We start from the raw sequence: 18,459 nt of genomic DNA on the forward strand, positions 1-18,459 counted from the left end.
GGGGATTTCCCATCCTTGGAAATGTTCAAAGTCAGATTGGATGGGGCTTTAAGAAACCTAGTCTAGTGAAAGATGCCACCACCCATGACAGGGAAGTTGGACTAGATGACATTTAGAGGTCCCTTCCAACCCAAACCATTCTATGATTCTGTTTTAACTTCTCTTTTTCTTGCTTAAGTGACCATGGGTTCTCTTGTTTTATGAGCAACAAAACAATTTCTCGCCAGGTTCAGTGCAAAAACTCATACACTGCTGAAGTGCTATTGCTCCACCTGAGCATCACTCCAGTAAACACGAAAAGAAAGTCGTGCAAGCTGCTCTTCTACTGACTGTTTAATGAACCCTGAAAATCCCTACTCACAGGCTGTATCTGGTTGATTATTACCCTTGCAATTTATTCAGTTATTTTTTAATGAAGTCACCCGGGGGCAGGGAAAGGGGGGAAGGGATACCATGCAAATGTCCGGTAGATGAGGGCAAAGGCAGTTGTCTGGTATTTCCTCTATGCAGCAAGGCACAGGGAGACGCAAAGACTCAACAAAACGACCCACTCTGTGAAGAGTTAGTGCAATCCCAGAGCCGCTGAGAACGGGGAAGGGGTGGGCTGCCTCCTCCTGCAGGCAAATGACCGGTCATAGAATGCGTTTTTAAGGGGTGATGTAGGAGAAATTAAACCTGACCAACCAAACACACTCCCTACCTCAACGATGTGTTTCTCCTGCTGAGAAGTGAGAGAGGTGGCCGCGGAGCACGCCCAGCTCTCCCCTGCCCTGCGAGGAGGGGGGCTGGCTGGCGGGAGACACTTATTACTTCATTATGAGCGGGCAGATGTCCCTTTAAGGTCTGCTATGCTGTCTGAGAGCTGCAGCCGCAGGCTTGGGGAGGGGAGATTTGGCTTTATTTGTACATTTTAGCGCTGCGCTAGCTTTACGGGGAGGTTTCCAAAGCTCAGAGGTCTTCGCGGGGTGGGTGGGAGGAAAGTTGTATGTGGGGGGAGGACGCTAAATTCTTCTTGATGCGGAGAAACAACGTAAAGCCGAATAACAAACAGGAAATGCCTAACTCGGCTGCAAGGCGGCCGGGCGGTGCAGAGCGCTGAGCTCCACTCGCAGGGAAGCACAGCCGACAGGACCGCTCCCGCCACCCCTGCCCCCGCCCGGGCTACCGGCCCCGGGCTCGCAGGAGCCCAGGCATGGCTGCCTCCTATTGGATGCTGGCAGGTGAGGAAAGCCCCTTTTCTGTCTTGCTGTGAAGACCTAGGTCCCGAAAGCAGTTCTGCGTCCTGCGGGAGGGGGGTGAAGCAGCTGGGGGCTGTCGCCCGAGGGACCACGTACCCCCACGCCGATGCCCCACTCGCCCCCGTCCCCGGACCGCCCTGCCCGGAGCTGCCCTCCAGCTGCAGCCCGCCAGGGGCTCCTTCGGTTTGCTGCTCTCCGGGAGCTCTAATCCCTAAACCACTCTTAGAACGCGAGTGGGTTGGGGGGAGGCAGCTCCGTGGGGATGGGTGGGTGAGGAGATACACTGTGAATGCATCTGGCTTGGGAAAAGAGGTGCATGTGGCAATTTCTTTTAAATTAAGGTTGCTTTTCTGTTTTCCTTCGTTTTGATGTTCTGGGTGGCAAAAAAGAGAAGTGAGGAACTGGTTAACTGCACCCAACTAATTTCAGAAACATTAGTTCATCCGGAGGTGGAATAAGTAATATTTCCTTTTAGGGTTTTGGATTTTTATTGTTAGGGACTTACTTGCTTTTTTAGTAAAATAAATACAGCAAGTAGCAATCACCCCAGCTAGTCAATCTGTAGTAAAATTTTGGATCTGAAATCAGGCGAACCCAAGAAGTGGGGAAGAGGCTATGGCACTGGTGTGATTCATGTGCTTGCAGACGTTGACACTGGGCTCCCCAGCAGCTCTTGCGCTGGCAGCTAGCGTGCAGTGAACCTGAGGCAGCACAGGGGAAGAAATCAATTTCAGAAGACTCGTCAAAACGCAGGCAGCAGTAAGTGGGGGAAAGGCGAGACGAGGTTCTTTCCCTCTTCACTCTGTGCTTATTGTGCAGGAAAGAACAGATACAGGAAAACATGAAAATCTGAATGTAGACTTTGTGCCATATTTAGCCCTTGTTCATAGATGCATTTATTACTTCCATTACACAGTGATACTCTCCAAAATAAGCTTTTGTTTGTGTTCCTTCACAGAAGGAGGCTTTGTAAATTGGCAACAATTTAGTGTGCCGCACCTTCCCTTCAGAGTTACAAAGTTGCACTGGTACTGCTGACAGATAATTCATCAGTAATGACAAAAAGGGTTATTGCCAGAAAACTTCTCAAGGGTGCATCGCATGCAGATCTGTCAGGGACTTACTAGTTTCTGTTGTTTGCATTTTGGTTTGGTTTTTTTACTAAAGTTGGTGTGAAACAGAATACACTTAGAAATAAGAGGAGGCATTACAGATACCAGGAATGGGATTCAAATTGCTTCAGATAAATAACAGTAGTCCTACATAAACAAGTCAAAATGTCATAAAAATAGGGACCATTTCAGAATTACAGTGGAATAAAAAATAAATGCAAATTAATTACATGCTCCTCTTTCTTAGAAAGGAAAAAAAAGGCAAATAATCTGGCATGCACTAGTAGACAAAAACAATCTAGAATGAAGGAGGTGCAGAGATGTGTATGTGTGTGTATTTATGCAGAGTTTTTTTTGTTAATTCAGCTTGGTATTGCTGAGGCCTCTGAGAATCCTGAGTACAGGAAGTGTGACAGATGCAGACAGGCAGAAGTGCACAGAGACATGTCAAGCCTGATAAGGGCTGAGATATCTATGAAGAAAGACTGAGTTAGGCTTGTTTATCTGTAAGAGAGAAAACTAAGGGGAAAATGTTGATAATTTCAAATGTGTATTTTTACTGAAGTATTATAGTGGCAACGTTCTTCCAAATGTCAGTGTTTTCTCTGTTTTGTGAGAGCACTCAGTCATGACTGTCTATATCACAGGTGTTGGTTTATAAAGAGATTTGACAAATAGTTGGTTCTTCCTGTCCAACAAAGGACAAGAGAAAATCAGTATTACTCACTACGCAAAAAAAACCTTAGCGAATACTCAGTAGAAATTTCTGACTGTTCAGGTAATGAATTACTAGAAGAGGCTACCAAAAAACCCCACCCCTGCATAATCTCCTTCACTGACAGTTTTGACGAAGTTGGATAAACACCTGTAAAGGATGGTTGAGATCATTTCACCTGGCCTCAGGGTTAGTGGTGTGAATAGGGACCTGCTGAAGTTTTCTCCAGTCCTATGTTTCAACAGAACAGGAGGGAAGAAATCAGTCCAAGGGGTTCCATTACTTTTTAGTCTTTCTTCGCTTAGAGTTTTACACATAGCTTGCCCCCTCCTGGAATTCTCTCCTCGTTGGTGATGATCGTGGTGTTGGTACTGGTTAAGAGTACTCATCTTTATAACAGAAAACACCAGTAATCATAAAGCAGAACTGTATGCAAAAAATGAACTGCTCTCTGTCCAAAGCCTGCAAAGGCAGAACAGACACAAGATAAAGGGAAAGCAGGAAAAAACACATTTTCCCCAGTTTCCCTCTCCACCTTGGACTTTCATCTTCCTTTGGTCTTGCAACAATAAAGTCCAACATTTCTCAGCAGATTATCCCCTGTAGTTGAGATTTTTTCCTACCAGTTTTTCTTATCCAGGGCTTGAGTGTGCCTGCATGAATTCTAGCTAAAATTGCTATAATATGGGGGAGAGGGGATTTCCTATGAACATGACCTCTCCTTGCCTAAAATCTGTATGCAACCCATCTTCATGATGTAGCTGATCAAAACTCAGAGATGTAGGGCAGTGTGTCTCAAATGTTTTCAGAATAATCTTACAAGAACAGCATCACTCCAAAACCTCTATGAATATGTGCTATCACCATTTTTATCTTGTACTGTGCTTAAGAAGCTCTGAAAATGGATGCCAAATTGCTGCAATTATTAGTATATATAAAGTTGCTTTTAAAAAGTGATAAATGGCGAGAACCGCCAGGTTCTAAGTTTAGTCTTAATCTTTTACCAAGACTGGAACAGACCACGTAATTTGGAATTTTATGTTAAAACTGTGAGTAGAGTTAAAAGTGTTCACTTGTTTTAGCTCTACTGGGGTCAAATTAATCTCTCTCCCCAACACTAACAAAATTAGTATGAATCTACAAACTTGGAAATGTTGTTTTTCTTCTACTGCACATTCTTTGACATATTCAAACAAATCACAATACCCAGTACTTACTTTTTACCAGTAGGCAAAGCTTCATTGCTAGTAATGTCTTCCTTTATAAGTTGACAATGATCTTCCTAAGTGTGGATACATCACTGAGTTTACAGTTGCCTCTAAATACTTGTGGATCACTGTTTGTAAATGTATAAAATCTCACGATCCTTTTTTGGGAAATTACTTCAGTGCATCCCAAAATGTCTCTTTTTACAACAGTCAATTTAGTGTGTTGAGTGGCAACTTTGCTTTGAGGTTGTTCTTTGTTTAGGGTTGGGTTTTGTTTGTGTTTGGTTTTTTTTTTTTTAATACAGCAAGTCACCCACTTGCATGAAGTGAATGTTTATTTTTTACTGGATGCCAACGTGCAACCTTTATCTAAACTATATCGCATCTCCAGGGATGTGAGGCTGCTTGTAAAAGTTAGACTGCAACCCACAAGCAGAGAAAAGTTTGTAAATACACAGCAGCAAAAGAATAAAACATAAATATTAATGTGGAAGGTAAATATGCACTACAGCTAAAATTTCTTGAAAGAATTGCATGAGGTCAACCCCTGCAATTTTATCACAAAGAACATAAAGAAGAAAATTCACCATAAATTCACCATGCAGCATTTAGATAAATATGTGATAGGAACTCCTAAAGAAAAGCTGAATGCACTCTCTCTGCCTCAGCCACAAAACATTAATATGAAATTATTAGTACGTACAAGCCCAAATTGAACTAACAGTTATTTATACATGTGCTTATGTTCTGTTCCCTTGGGTGGTCCAGCTTCCTTCTGTGAAACTATTCATGCTAACACAGTTAAGCATGTGTACTGACAGGAAGAGAGTCTCGCGTCTCGTAAATAAATCCTATTATATAATATCTGATAAAGTTGTTTTTACATCAGTATCAAGCTTGGAAACAAAGAATGCACATTACAGGGCCAGATCCAATTTCAGTGTCCTGTCACACTGAGTAGTGTTAGATACTTGAGAGAAATTTTTATGTACACTGTAATGGGAGATATGGGATGATTTTTGCACACAGTAGCCTTGCATCTTATTAAATCCTTGACTCCAAAGTCTTTCCAAGTAAGCAAATTCCATAATTCACAGTATTTTAAAAAAAAAAAAAAAGCTAAAAGAAACCAGAAACTTCCTTTTAATAATTCTAAATTTGCCACACTCTAAGAGGGTGTCCTCTTGCTTTCTGATTATCAGACTCAGTGTGTAGACATTCCAAACTTACTGTATCTGTTCTAGTTGCCCTGATCTACTTATGGCATATTAGTTTCTCAATTTTTTCTTTTCAATCATTTTCCATACAAGCATTTTTTCTGTTCTCCATTTTTCCTTTTCCTCATTCTAAATCTGCAACATTTGTTCTGAAACGGAGTTTTCAGTGTTCTACGCTGTTTCAAAATAAGCTGCAGTGCTTGCATAGTGACATCTTTTATATTATTTCTCTCTTGCTAAATTTGTCTAGGCTGCAGATTGAGCTGTGTAGTTATCGTTCAGGTCCCTTTTCTGTGGAAATACCATTGAACTAATCTGTGTGGTTTTGCAAGGCATATTACCTATTTTTGTCAACCTCCAACTTCATTTGTAACATGCTTATCTGCTTCTGGAGCTTTCAGAACTGTCTCGTTCTGAGTGAGTAACCCGTAGATTCAGGAAGCAGGTCAGGTTTCAGTACCGGCTGGAGCGTAACTTCCAAGTTTAACCAAAAACTTTCAAGATGAAGTTCAGTTTAAAAGCAATGTCGAAGTAACAGTTCAGGTTCTGACGTTACTTGGGTCTGGTTTTCACTTCACTGGCGACGGTGGTTTGACCAGCCGCCGCCTTCACGCACCAGCAGCCCTCAGGTCGCACGGCCTGTCCGCCCGGCTCTGAGGTGCCGCGGCGCGCCCCTGCTGCGCCCGCAACGGTGGCTGCTTGCCCGTACCTTCTCCATCTGTAACCGTGACCTTCCACAGCTACTTAGTTAGACACACACACACTTTACACCCCATTTTACGCCCCACTCCCGCCTCACAGCACGGAGCAGCTCCGCAGCCGCCTCCTAGCCCCGTCCCGCCTAACAGTTTCCCTCGGAGCCCCCTACCCCGCCGCGCCGCGCACGGCACCCGCCTGCGCATGCTCCGGCTGCTGCCGCCGAGGCGGCGGGGCAGCCTCAGCCCTGCGCATGCGAGCCGGGCTCAAAGGCGGGGGAGCCGCGCGTCGAGCCGGCGCCTTTGAGGCGGAGTTGTGCGCATGCGCTCTGGGGCAGTAGGCGCTACGCATGCGCGCCGCGCTGAGCGGAGAGGGGGAGGATCGGAGAGGGGTGCCGGTCGGTCCGTGAGCGCTCGCAGGAGCCGCCTCGCCGCGCCTGAGGTTCAGCCCGGGCTTCGCCGCTGGCCCGGGGTAGGCCGGTGTCCGGAAAGGGCCGCTCGATCGCTGGGGAGGCTGTTCGGCCGCCTGCCAGGCCCGGCTGCCGCTGCGACTGAGGGGAGGCCGGAGGGGCGCGCCGGCGTAAGGAAGCGTCAGGATGAAGCTGGTGAGGAAGGACCTGGAGAAGGACAATGCGGGGCAGGTGACGCTGATCCCCGAAGAGCCCGAGGATATGTGGCACACCTACAACCTGCTGCAGGTGGGTGACAGCCTGCGGGCCTCCACCATCAGGAAGGTGCAGACCGAGTCGGCCACGGGCAGCGTGGGCAGCAATCGTATCCGCACCACCCTGACCCTCTGCGTGGAGGCCATCGACTTCGACTCGCAGGCCTGCCAGCTGCGGGTCAAGGGCACTAACATCCAGGAGAATGAGTACGTCAAGATGGGGGCCTACCACACCATCGAGCTGGAGCCCAACCGGCAGTTCACGCTGGCGAAGAAGCAGTGGGACAGCGTGGTGCTGGAGCGCATCGAGCAGGCCTGCGACCCAGCTTGGAGCGCCGATGTGGCAGCCGTGGTCATGCAGGAAGGGTTGGCTCACGTCTGCCTGGTCACTCCGAGCATGACGCTTACCCGTGCCAAGGTGGAGGTGAACATCCCCCGCAAGCGGAAGGGGAACTGCAGTCAGCACGACCGGGCGTTGGAGAGGTTTTACGAGCAGGTGGTGCAAGCCATCCAGCGGCATATCAACTTCGAGGTGGTGAAGTGTGTACTGGTGGCCAGCCCAGGCTTCGTACGGGAGCAGTTTTGTGACTACATGTTCCAGCAGGCAGTAAAGACTGACAACAAGCTTCTGCTGGAGAACAGGTCCAAGTTCCTACAGGTAAGGAGCTAAACAGTCTCCAGAATGCGTAAAAAGAGGCTTAAGAACTGTCTGTAATAATAGAAAATACTTACAAGGGTGATGGGAAATAATTCACTTAGACAGAAATTTATTCTAATGAGCATCAAAAGGAAATTATTCTCATGCCTCCCAAACTATAAGGTAGTTGGTTATGTGGAATACAGAGATGGTTCTTTCCTTGGGTACCTTAATGTAAGGTGGAGAAAGTATTAAATATTTCAGATTCCTTATAAGGTCATATGTAATATTCAGAGTGAAGTACAAGTTAGAAAATAGTTTAGTGTTAATCCGTCATGCATGCATGTTTAATAACAGCTTTCTAAAGCTTTTTAAAGAAGGAAAAAAAGTCCCTGTATGTGGTAGAAGTTAGTTAATTGTGTTGTTAGTTTTGTACTATGTAGTTAAAGGTTATGTGGCCGGGCGGTACCATTTTTTCCATTCATTCCTCAGTCATCTCATTGATTGGGTGGGGTTTTTTTGCCTTTTACTGGAATAGGCAAACTCAGAGCCTAAAATAATCTTTCCTTTTCATAAGGGTACTTACCATTTTTTCATTGGAGTAGGCCTGTAACCTATGTTTACAAAAGGCCAGGGGGTGGGGTAGCAGAGAAGCCTGTCCCAATACATAACGGTAACAACCTTTAGAAGACAAATTGCACCAAGAAGCCTCGTTTTGCCTTTGTAGCAAAGTGATACTTGTGAAGAGTTTTCATGTACTATACAGCTTTGCAAGCATAGTAGCTTTGCAGTTGTGTGAGACTTGATGCTTTTGCGCTATGTGTCCACAGTCTTAAGAGGTCTTCCTCTTCTGGAATGCTTTAAAAGGAAGAGGTTTAAGGCTTAGTTTCTTAGCAATTTTAGGTGGCCCTGCATTGAGGACTGCCTGCAACAGCTTGCATATTTAACCCAGTTTTTGAATAAGAGGAGCAGCCTTTCTGCACTTCTTAAAATACAGTTTAAGGGATTTCATGTAGACTTTGGGTTGCAGGATTGATCCTATGTGAAAAGAATCATGTAGGTTTCAAGAAGGAGATAGCTTCTGCTATATGTAAATATTTATCTTGGTAATTATTCAAGGAAACTGTTTGTGATTGAGTAATCAAGAAAATGGTCCTTTTCATTTAACAGAAAGCAACCTTTGACTTCTTTACTCTTCTCTAGGTCCACTCTTCCTCGGGACATAAATACGCGTTGAAGGAAGCCCTCTGTGACCCAGCTGTAACTAGCCGTCTTTCTGACACTAAGGCAGCTGGTGAGGTCAAAGCCTTAGATGACTTCTATAAAATGCTGCAGCACGAACCTGACCGGGCTTTTTATGGTCTAAAACATGTGGAGAAGGCCAATGAAGCCATGGCCATCGATACCTTGCTGATCAGTGATGAGCTTTTCCGGCACCAGGATGTGGCTACACGTGCCAGATATGTTAAGTTGGTAGATAGCGTACGGGAGAACATGGGCACAGTACGCATTTTCTCTAGCCTTCATGTGTCTGGGGAGCAGCTTGGGCAGCTGACAGGGGTGGCAGCCATTCTGCGCTTCCCTGTTGCTGAGCTCTCTGACCAGGAAGATGAATCCAGCTCTGAAGAGGATTGATAACAGTGACTTCATTCCACAATGTCTTTTCCAAGCCATGTTGAAATGACATTAAAGGCCTTCCCTTCCTTAGTATTGTGTGCAGATGTGCCATGAGATGTAATTTAAGTTCTTGATAGTATTTCTCACACAGCTCTGCTCAGCACACTAAGGGATATCTGTTCTATGGTAACAATTATTGGTATACTGTGCATTAGGGCTGTTGTTTTTGCAAGTTATACCCTGGACCTCCAGCAGTACAGTCCAGAAACTAATTTGTCTCTCCAAAGCTGCTCATTCTGCATGTGAAGGCAGACTGGCTGCTTAGTGTTTTGGAATGTGTATGAAAAGATAATAAACTAAGAGGGAAAAAATTATGTCAGACTGCCTGTTTCTGTTTAAATGCTTGAAAACAATATTGCAAAACAAATGTTAACTTCTTCATGCAAGACCTATTAAAACTGTGCTTGATCTTATTAGGAGCTCATCATTCTTCATAAGATGTGCCAAAGGAGTGGGATAAACGTCATCTGTCAGGGTTTTTTTTGGTGTTATGAGTCTAACCACTTAAATATTTCAGTGGAACACTTGAAGCAATCTTTGAGAAACCAGGCCCTTTAAATTAACCATTTTCTCCCTAATATGATAGTAGATGCGAGACAAATTGTGAAGCTCAGGGCACCCATTTCAGTTACCTTTGTGAATGCTGTTATCCTGGGAGATTGTCCTGAAGGCTAGCAAGCTGTGATGTGTCTTGTCATTGACAGTGTTCTGATGAATTGCCATTGGGATTAGTTAGTACTCAGTTCTGAGAAGGTATATGAAGAGGCTTAAAAATCAGGACCCTGGTTTCCGTGAGGAATCTCTTCTCAACAAATTGTTTAAGTTCATAATCTGGTATTTGTCTGTGTATCTCTTTAAAAACATAAGCTGTGATACAGAAGTAAGGACTACAAATTTATAAATTGAACTATAGCTTAAGATAATGACAACTATAAAAATCAAAATTAGTTTTCCAATTATGTGACCCTGTGCAAAGTATAGAGAGCCACTGAGTTTTGTTTCTTCACTGGACAATAAATCTTAGGCTGAGGAAGCAGAAACTGCTTTCAGATTCTGACATATCTGCAAGGGGATTGTTCAATTTAAACAATGTTTGATGGTATAGGTTTTGTGTGTAAATAAGCATTTCTTTTTTAAATGTGGTGGGATGGGGAAATGGGAGAGACTTGCCAAAAAACACATTTCATTTAAGAAAAATGTGGAAGACTTCTGAAATAGGGAAAGGGATATAACAATAGAAGATTAAAAATTAAAAACACTGAAACTTTTTGTCTGGGTAGAATAATTTCAGAAAAAGCATTTTTAATGGTACTGGGGGCGAGCTCTGTGAGTTTTATATTATCTATTGTTAGCTGAAATATCTGCCTAAACTCCTTAATAGAGAAGTACTTCTGGGTTAAAAGCCATCTCCCCTTTTCCTATCATCCATACAGTCTAGGAATGCACAAACAGAGCTTACATTAAAAGCTGTACTTCATTAACACGTGGATTCTTCCCTCACTGAAGACAAGCAAGCACATTAAGACAGTTGTTCAGGGTCAGCTTGCACAGATTAACTATTTTATTTGAGCTTTATGTATTTGTCTTGAATGTTGAGTGCCACAAGTCATAGAATGCTCAGGTAGGCTTCCTTCAGTGGTTAGAACTGATTAAATCAAAATTTCTCCTTTTTTTCCTTTAAAAATCTGCCTAAGCTGATTATACGCTTTGCCAGAAAGCATCCTGATTCCTGCTATATATGGAATTAAATGTAAACATATGAAACAGAAGAATCTGACCTTCAGTAAGTATTATTTATATGCAGCAAACTATGGCTTTAAACAGGCTCATAATGTCTGAGCAAAGGTGTTAATTTCTTTAAAATAAGCTGGTATATTAGTATTCCCCTTAAAAATAATACCAATTTGTTGCAATTTTACACAAACGAGACTTAAAAATACTCAAAATTGTAATACACCAGGAAATTCTTAGTTTAAATCTCAGCAACCTGAGAGGCAAATCAAACTGTTCCTCAGCTGTGGAATGGTTTGCTATTTTATTAGACCAAATTGATTCCAGTTATTCCATTTTAAACAGGAAATGATGAAGAGTTCTCGTTCTGTACTGTAAGAAGGTTACGATAGCAGTTCTGCAAGTCTGTGTTTTGTGCTTGTGGTAGTGTAGCATCAAGAAAAAGAAGCAGCCATTTTGCTGCTTATTTGTTTTGTTTAAGGTATAACAGCAAACATCTGGTAAGAAAATATGTTCACAGTAGTTCTTTGAATTATTTAAAGTTAGAATTAAAATTCTGCACTGACTTCACAAATTATGAGTATTTTTCCTGTTCTTGCTATTGCTATCATGGCATTAAGTCTGTGAAATACACATCTAGTTGTCCGAAGTATGGAAGGGTGGGGTTGGTTTGGGTTTTTTTTTTTGGTAAGCATTTTTCTAGTAGAATAAATATACAATCACTATGTAGACAAATGCATCCTGTTTCGGGAAACAGCTTAAGGGCTTGGTATTGAAAGTAGGCTGTGTTCAGTAGTTGCAGATGCTTAACCTGGCAAAGTTCCAGGGTTACTAGTATCTTTTAAGGGAAAAGTTGCATATAGACAAAGATGCTGGCTAAACACAGACCTTAATGTCTGTGTGTAGATCACACTTCACTGAAGATGCAGGTTATTTGCAGATCACATAAGTCCATGGGAAAATATTTTTTGTGTGTCTTCTTTGGAACTAAGCATACATGAACTAAATGCAATCTGCAAATTCTTCCTTTGCACCATAAAGAATTTCATAATTTTGAACAGTGTCTTAGTTTAGTTTCTGATTATGTTCTGAAACAATTCCGTGAATTAGTAGCATAGTTTATCTTACAATTTTTCAGTTTTCAAAATAAATGAATACACATTCTAGGACTTCTTTATTACGTTTGGTAGGAAGAAAGCTTTAAAAATTATCATGAAGTCAGACTGGTCCTGAACCCTGCTGTGGTCTTAGCTTCAAAGATTAAAGGAAATACATTAATTTAGGTCATAAAGCTTCTATTGCAAAGTCATACTTCAGAACAGGCCCCAGTTGGTTAGTTTTGTCACCTTGGGCATTTAAATCCAGTTGTTGCATAACGTTTTTTGTGGGTGTTTACCAGATAAAGTGGGGTGCAAAACATGAGGTCACCACCAGCAAGAGACCAAAATAATCTTGCTAGTTACAAAGTAAAATAGCAGTCTTTGAGGAAAACTGTAAAGCATTTTACAGTATTTGACTTAGGGAATTCTTCACCTCCCTCCTTCCTGTCTTCACCCTTGTATACTATCTGAGTAAAATGCTGGTGCTAAATGATCTTTTGACCACCAGTGTAATGAGCCCATGCTCTTCAGCTTAATTTGATGTAACTAGTATGATGTTTTTAAAGACATGTAAATGTCTGAAGTAATTTTCATTTGCTACTGTTTTCTCAAAGGTTAAGTATCCCTGAATATTAAAACTATCTTATCCTTTGAAAATTTCTTAGTTTAAATTCTGAGCTGCTGACCTTGGCTTGCCTTTTCCTGTGAAGGTATATTATAGCTACCTTCTTAGCTGACTGATTTATACCTTGAGCCTCTTAATTCCTTTCTGGAATCTGTATTATTCATCCAGAAAATGTGCTTAGATTCATAAAGGCAAAGTGGGGATAAAAGGTGGAATCGTGTGCGTGTGATGTTTTTTAGTCACCCAGTCTATCCACTTTTCTCTCAGATTTTCATATCTCTGTTTCTAAAGAGAACAAGTCTGTTTCAAAAAGGAATAGATGTCTAATTTTGCAGGAAAAAACACATTCTCAGAATGTTCATGCTGTTTCATCCAGAGCCACATTTGTGCAATTTGCGGTCTATTTCTTCTACAGAAGGTCTAAGAAAGCAATTTTTTAGATTTGAAACTGGAATTAGAAGATCTGCAGTTAGGAATCCTTCTTTATAACCCAAATATTCTTGCAAGACATGTAATGACAAAAAAAGAAAAAAGGAATTACTTCAGAAAACTACTTACCTTTGTACTTTTTACATACAGCAAAACTCCAGACTTTTTTTTTCTTGCTCTCTGATATGCCAGTTGCTTTTATCAGTTCCCTTCCCCCCCCCCCCCCCTTTATCTTTTTAAAGATAAAGTTAAAATGCTTATTTTGGAATGAAGTTCTTAAAATGTAGAGCTAGGTGTAGCTGAGGTTGTTCAGAATGATTATTAAACAAGAAGTTTCTTCTTCAAGCTGTGCTAATGTGGGGAATGATACAGTTCTGGGAGTCATTTCCTTCTCACTTCTTGTAAATATATATACCTGCAACTTGTTACAAAGTGAATGATAAAAGTTTTGATGCTGTTAGGACTTGGGGTTTCTCAGTTTTGGTTTGATTTAGCACATGGTGGTAACAGAAGAAAGACATGGCATTGGAGTAGATTATTTTGCAGTATCTGTCTTCCTCCTATAATAGCCACACCTTGCTTTTAGAAACTGTTGTATTCAGATTTTATATAGGAAAATAGTAGTTTACAAACACATTTTTCATTAATTGAGAGTTACGGAAATGCGTAACCATTTGGGTCTTGTGATTATTGTTATAATTCTTAATTCAGGCTCTGACATGGGTCAAGCCTGGGTTTTTTCAGCAGTGGAAGGAGTAAACATAGGCTGTGGAGCTTCTTGTGTGGCAATTGCCCAAAGAATTGCTTAAAAAGTGTCATGTTAAGTCCTCCCACATTTTTTATGCTTGACTAAAGTAGGGCATTGACTTTGATTTGAGGATAACTGCTTGAATGATACAGAATATAAAGGAAATAAACGTCTCCTGTCTAATAACAAAACTGTAGTGCATATTCTCTGTAAACTTCTGAACTTGACTGTTTTAGGAATGCAGTATAGCTTTTATGTGAAAAAACTGTCTCCTAAGGTGTCCTAGCCTAAAACAGAGTGTGAGGAAAAGGTCTCTGAAATCATACTTGTTTATTTTGTTGTCTGAAAATAATTCTTCCTCTTGTCCCACTTGACGGCTGTACAAGAAACAGAGAGGGGGGCTGATGTTAGAGCAGCACTTGCTTCCAAGTCAGCGTCTTCTGGGAAATGCAATATGAAGCAGCAGCTTTTAAGCCCTGCCAGCTCTTGTCAGATTTTGCTATATCAATCTCTGATTTATTGCCCTCTTTTTGGGAAATGCTATGTTCACAGCTAATGTTATTACCATCATGCTGCTCTAATAGTTACTTAGAAGTCAAATTAGAGCTGATCATGAATCCTCTGACAAAACTCTTCCATTAAACAATGTTAATTAGTTGAAACCAGTCCTCCTTTTTAGGAATGTACATACCAGACTTGATGGGAAGTCTTTCCTCTGGTCCAAAATGGAATTTCTGACCAAAGCCAAGCCTAGAATAGCAAAGAAGGAGTCTAGGGATTTAACGAGTCTCATGAGATAGAAGATAGGAAGCTTAAGACCCTTTTCTGTTTCATTGTTAACACTAGGCTAAAGATGCTCCCTTTTCAGTCAGTGTCTTCAGTAAGTACTACTCCATATTGTATAATCAAATAAATACTTCTATATTTTGGTTGAGATGGCTAAACCACAACAGTCTCAGGTGTGATATCTCTTGGGATATGAGAGACATTTTTCAGATTTCTGACCTGAATGGGACAGGAAAGCGATTGAAAGCTGGGACTGTTCCTACCTAACGCACTCCAGCTGTAGCTTCATGTTTCAGAAAAAAGCCCTGAGTAGAGATCTGTGTTTCAAAAAGATTTTGGACCTGGTGGCAGCCAAGCAAATATGCTTTTGAAGACAGGTGGATGATTTCCCGTTCAGCCTTTATACAAACCCTTAGACATTTACATTACTTAGAACAAACATTTTTAGCTGACTTTTTACTGAAAGGACTTCAGAACAAACAAAGCATAAAATGTATGGAAAGATATATAAGTGTATGTGTATAAAGATGCAGTATTCTCAAAGAATGTGGTAACTTCATGTTAAAAAAAAAAAAACAGACTTGACTCTTAGCTTATAATTGCTTTGGTAGCTGAAGGAATGACTTGGGGCGCAGGTGTGATAGTTATCTTCAGGCCTCAAGATTTGTTTATGGTAGGAGGAGCTTGGTAGCAAGTGCTACTTTTAGGACATAGGACGGTTGTTGAATGCTCATGAACGTCTCTTTCAACAGTTTCTGAAGATCCGAAAGCTGCAGCAGGTTTTGCTGAAGAGAATTGCCTTTTCCTTTACCTGCAGTGTTCAGCCTGGTGACTTCAAGTGTTTAATACTGGTATAGGTATTTTGGTTTAGATGTGAGAGAAATTAATTAATTGCATTTGGTTATCTTACCTGCTTAGTTGCCGTAAGACCATGTCCACTCCATTTGGTGAAAAGAACTGGTTTATTCCACATAATTTATTCCTCTCCTGAATGGAAATTGCTGTTCCACAACAGGGTGGATAAGAGAACCTGAAATGGACTTTCTTCAGATATGGTGCTGGAAGAACATCAGCTGTCTGCCAGGATGCTGTGCCTCCTGGGGCAGCAGCTGCCCTCGCTGCAAGGCTGTACCTAGGAGCTGTGGGGCAGTAGTGGTGAGAGGCAGAAAAAATGCAGCTGCCTCATGAGGGAGCTTTTCCAAGTTCCATAGCCATGAGGAAAGACAAAAAGGTATGGTTCAATGGAAAATATGAGATGCTGTGTTGGGCACAAGACTTCATCCCCAAAGAGAGCCTCAATGGATGTTTGAAATATCTGTACTCAATTCTAACAAGTCATCCTCAGCTGAGTCTTAAGATGCCAACCGACGTGGTTAAGCTAGTGTCTGAGGGGAGAGCAACCTTGAGCCTGAGGCTGAGACTTGAAATTGAGATATTGAGACCTTGCTAATCCTGTCACTGTGGAGTAGCTAACTTCTGACAAACCTGCTACACAAGTGGCACACGTGGAGTCACTGCTGTATCTGAGGCTTGTGAAAGACTATCTTTGTCTTCCTTTCCTACCTGTCTGAAAGATGCCTTCTTTTACAATAGTAGTTTTGTAGTGCTTTGTGAAACAAACACTTCAGTGTGTTGTGTTGGCAATTGGCGTAATAAGTGAAGGAAAAATTTCTAGTCAGATATATATTAAAAAAAAACAAACCAGAAACAAACAACAGGAGCTGACTGAAATAAACCTTGCAGGGTTTTTGAGGGGGTGCTTAGTGAGAAGAAATAGTAAGAGAAAGCCAGAACAAAATAATGGTAAAAGGTTTACTGGGGTTTTTTAACAGTGTTCCAGGTTGTTTCAGCTAAAGTTTTTTTTTTTAAGATAAGCAGAGTTGCAAGTCAGGACAGTCAAATGGCAAGTTTTTAGACTACTTCTTTTGAAAGCCTCAGAAATCAGGCATTAAAAATCTATTAATACACAGTCAAGCATTGCGATCTTGGTAAACAACTTATTTATGGTTGCTTAAGCAATTGCAAGACATTTGCATATGTTTTTTCCAAGTCTAATTGCATGGTCCTTTGTATTTGTTATGAGACAAAAGTCTTACTAAAAGTTCAGAAAGAACAAAATTAATGTTGGCAATTCATGCTCACAACTGTGAGTTTAACCTTTGCTAATTTTGAAGACCTCTTTCTAGCCTAAACAGGTTTTAAAAATTTATAGGAGTCTTTTTTTTTTTTTTTCTTCCATGGGGAGTATTGAAATTGTCATTAAAAAATATTTAGGACTTTAAGCACTAGTATTTTGAAATCAAAGTTTCCACTTTTACTTCTAGAACACTTTTAAAACTACATTATTCCCCAGCTTAAGCACTTTTATTTTGACATATGAACTGGCAAAAAATATATCTATGTTGGAGAGCAGGAAGTTCTTACTACTGGAAAAATTAGCAGTTGGAACAGCCTTCCAGTCAGAAAAATCAGAGCAAAAGGTCAATTTTATATGGAATTTCTGTACCCCCAAAAATATGATCTAGTTGCCAACAATAGATACGAATCAACTCTGCTATTCTGTACCCTAAGCTCTGAATAGAAGCAAAGCACTTGCTGTTGTCATTTTAGCATTGTGTTGCCCTGTTTATATCAGTCCAGTTCATAGCGCATATGTTTGCACCACATCACAACAGATGCACCAGATTGCACCACAATGCTGATGTTGTGTTGACAGGAATTAGCCACCTGAGTTGATGATGCAGAGATGCTTAGATTAGGTACCTGATATGGGTTTAATGAGTCCTTTCGATCTCTGCCAGTTTGATGTCCTTCAGGAGCTTTAAAGATCTATTAAAAACAATTTTTGAGGTTTTTATCTGTAAACAGGCATTGGACTAAAGTAATTGATTATTAAATTTATTTTGTTTAGGAAGCATGTTTTCTCCAATGATTCTGAAGCCAACTACTCTGAGTTGGTCCTTTGAGTATATCAGCACAGCCTAGAAAAGTCTGTTTCAGACAAAGGCAACTGTGGTATCCAAAGAGCTATAGACCCAAGAAGAATAAAAGCAGAGTGCACCATCAGCACTGCTGTGCTGCCTTATAGCTGGGCTGGAAGTAAAAGCTGGAAGTGATCCATTGCCACTCTTTGCTGCTGAAACTCTAGCTGAGTTGCTACATGCATAAAGCTGATGTGAATCTATGATAAGTAGCACATATTTGCAAAAGGAGTATTGTGGGTCATAAGGTGGTGGCAGGAGGTTCTGTTGTGCCTTTTTAGGACATCCTTTTTTAACACTCGCAGCTCCCATTGACTTTAGAAGACTGAGCTACTCTTAAATAACACCAAAATTCCATGGTACTTTTGTGAAGCGGATGCAGATATTTGAAAGAAAGAGTAGCAGGGTCTTTATGCAACTCCTGGTAACAGCAGAATACTTTCTGAACAGGACTGGGCTGGACAGATATCTTAAAATTACGGGTGTACTTCATGGGCTGTGGGTGGGAAATGTAAGTTAGTAGCGCCAGTAATTCATGTAGAGAGCTCTATCTTAATCTGCATCTAAAAAACAGGATGTTTTTCTACCTCTAGAGTCCAGCTTTAATTTTTTGGGGGGGAAATAAACCTTCCTTTTATAATATCTTCAAGGCCAGTTCCAAATTTCCCTGAATTGTTTATTGACCAGTAAAAAAAGAACATTTGCAGTAGAAAGACCTGGGATTAATTCTGTAGTGCTTTCAACTGGTCTACCAGTAAAATCCCTACACCAATGGTATATCAAAAGAGGTGCTCGTGCTCTTACTGATACTTGACTGTCTTAGTCTTTAAAAATTAGTAGATATCATTGATGATGCGTATTATTATGGTAAAGTTTTCAATACATGGCTATTCAAT

At 41.3% G+C, this 18,459-nt stretch overlaps 2 protein-coding genes across 2 annotated transcripts in view; both read left to right on the forward strand.

The window, feature by feature from the left end:
- The first annotated feature begins 981 nt into the window (after nt 1-981).
- ITGA1 (integrin subunit alpha 1) overlaps nt 982-18,459 on the forward strand; it is a 69,559-nt gene continuing 52,081 nt past the window's right edge. Inside the window, exon 1 of the mRNA XM_064438732.1 lies at nt 982-1,220. Coding sequence (XP_064294802.1) covers nt 1,193-1,220 — 28 coding nt within the window. The 5' untranslated portion in view covers nt 982-1,192. The remainder of the gene's footprint in view (nt 1,221-18,459) is intronic.
- Nucleotides 6,514-9,576, forward strand: PELO (pelota mRNA surveillance and ribosome rescue factor). The gene is made up of 2 exons (XM_009514921.2): nt 6,514-7,507; nt 8,690-9,576. Exons 1-2 carry the CDS (start codon nt 6,782-6,784, stop codon nt 9,119-9,121), a joined length of 1,158 nt encoding a protein of 385 aa, XP_009513216.2. The 5' UTR covers nt 6,514-6,781; the 3' UTR covers nt 9,122-9,576.

This window comes from Phalacrocorax carbo, chromosome Z (assembly GCF_963921805.1).
Source record: "Phalacrocorax carbo chromosome Z, bPhaCar2.1, whole genome shotgun sequence".
NCBI lineage: Eukaryota > Metazoa > Chordata > Aves > Suliformes > Phalacrocoracidae > Phalacrocorax > Phalacrocorax carbo.

Bases quoted from the DNA above. Each gene is read 5' to 3' on its own strand.
- PELO (XM_009514921.2), top strand. From the start codon at position 6,782: ATGAAGCTGGTGAGGAAGGACCTGGAGAAGGACAATGCGGGGCAGGTG. The intron at 7,508-8,689 runs GTAAGGAGCTAA...ACTCTTCTCTAG, and splicing joins ACAGGTCCAAGTTCCTACAG to GTCCACTCTTCCTCGGGACA.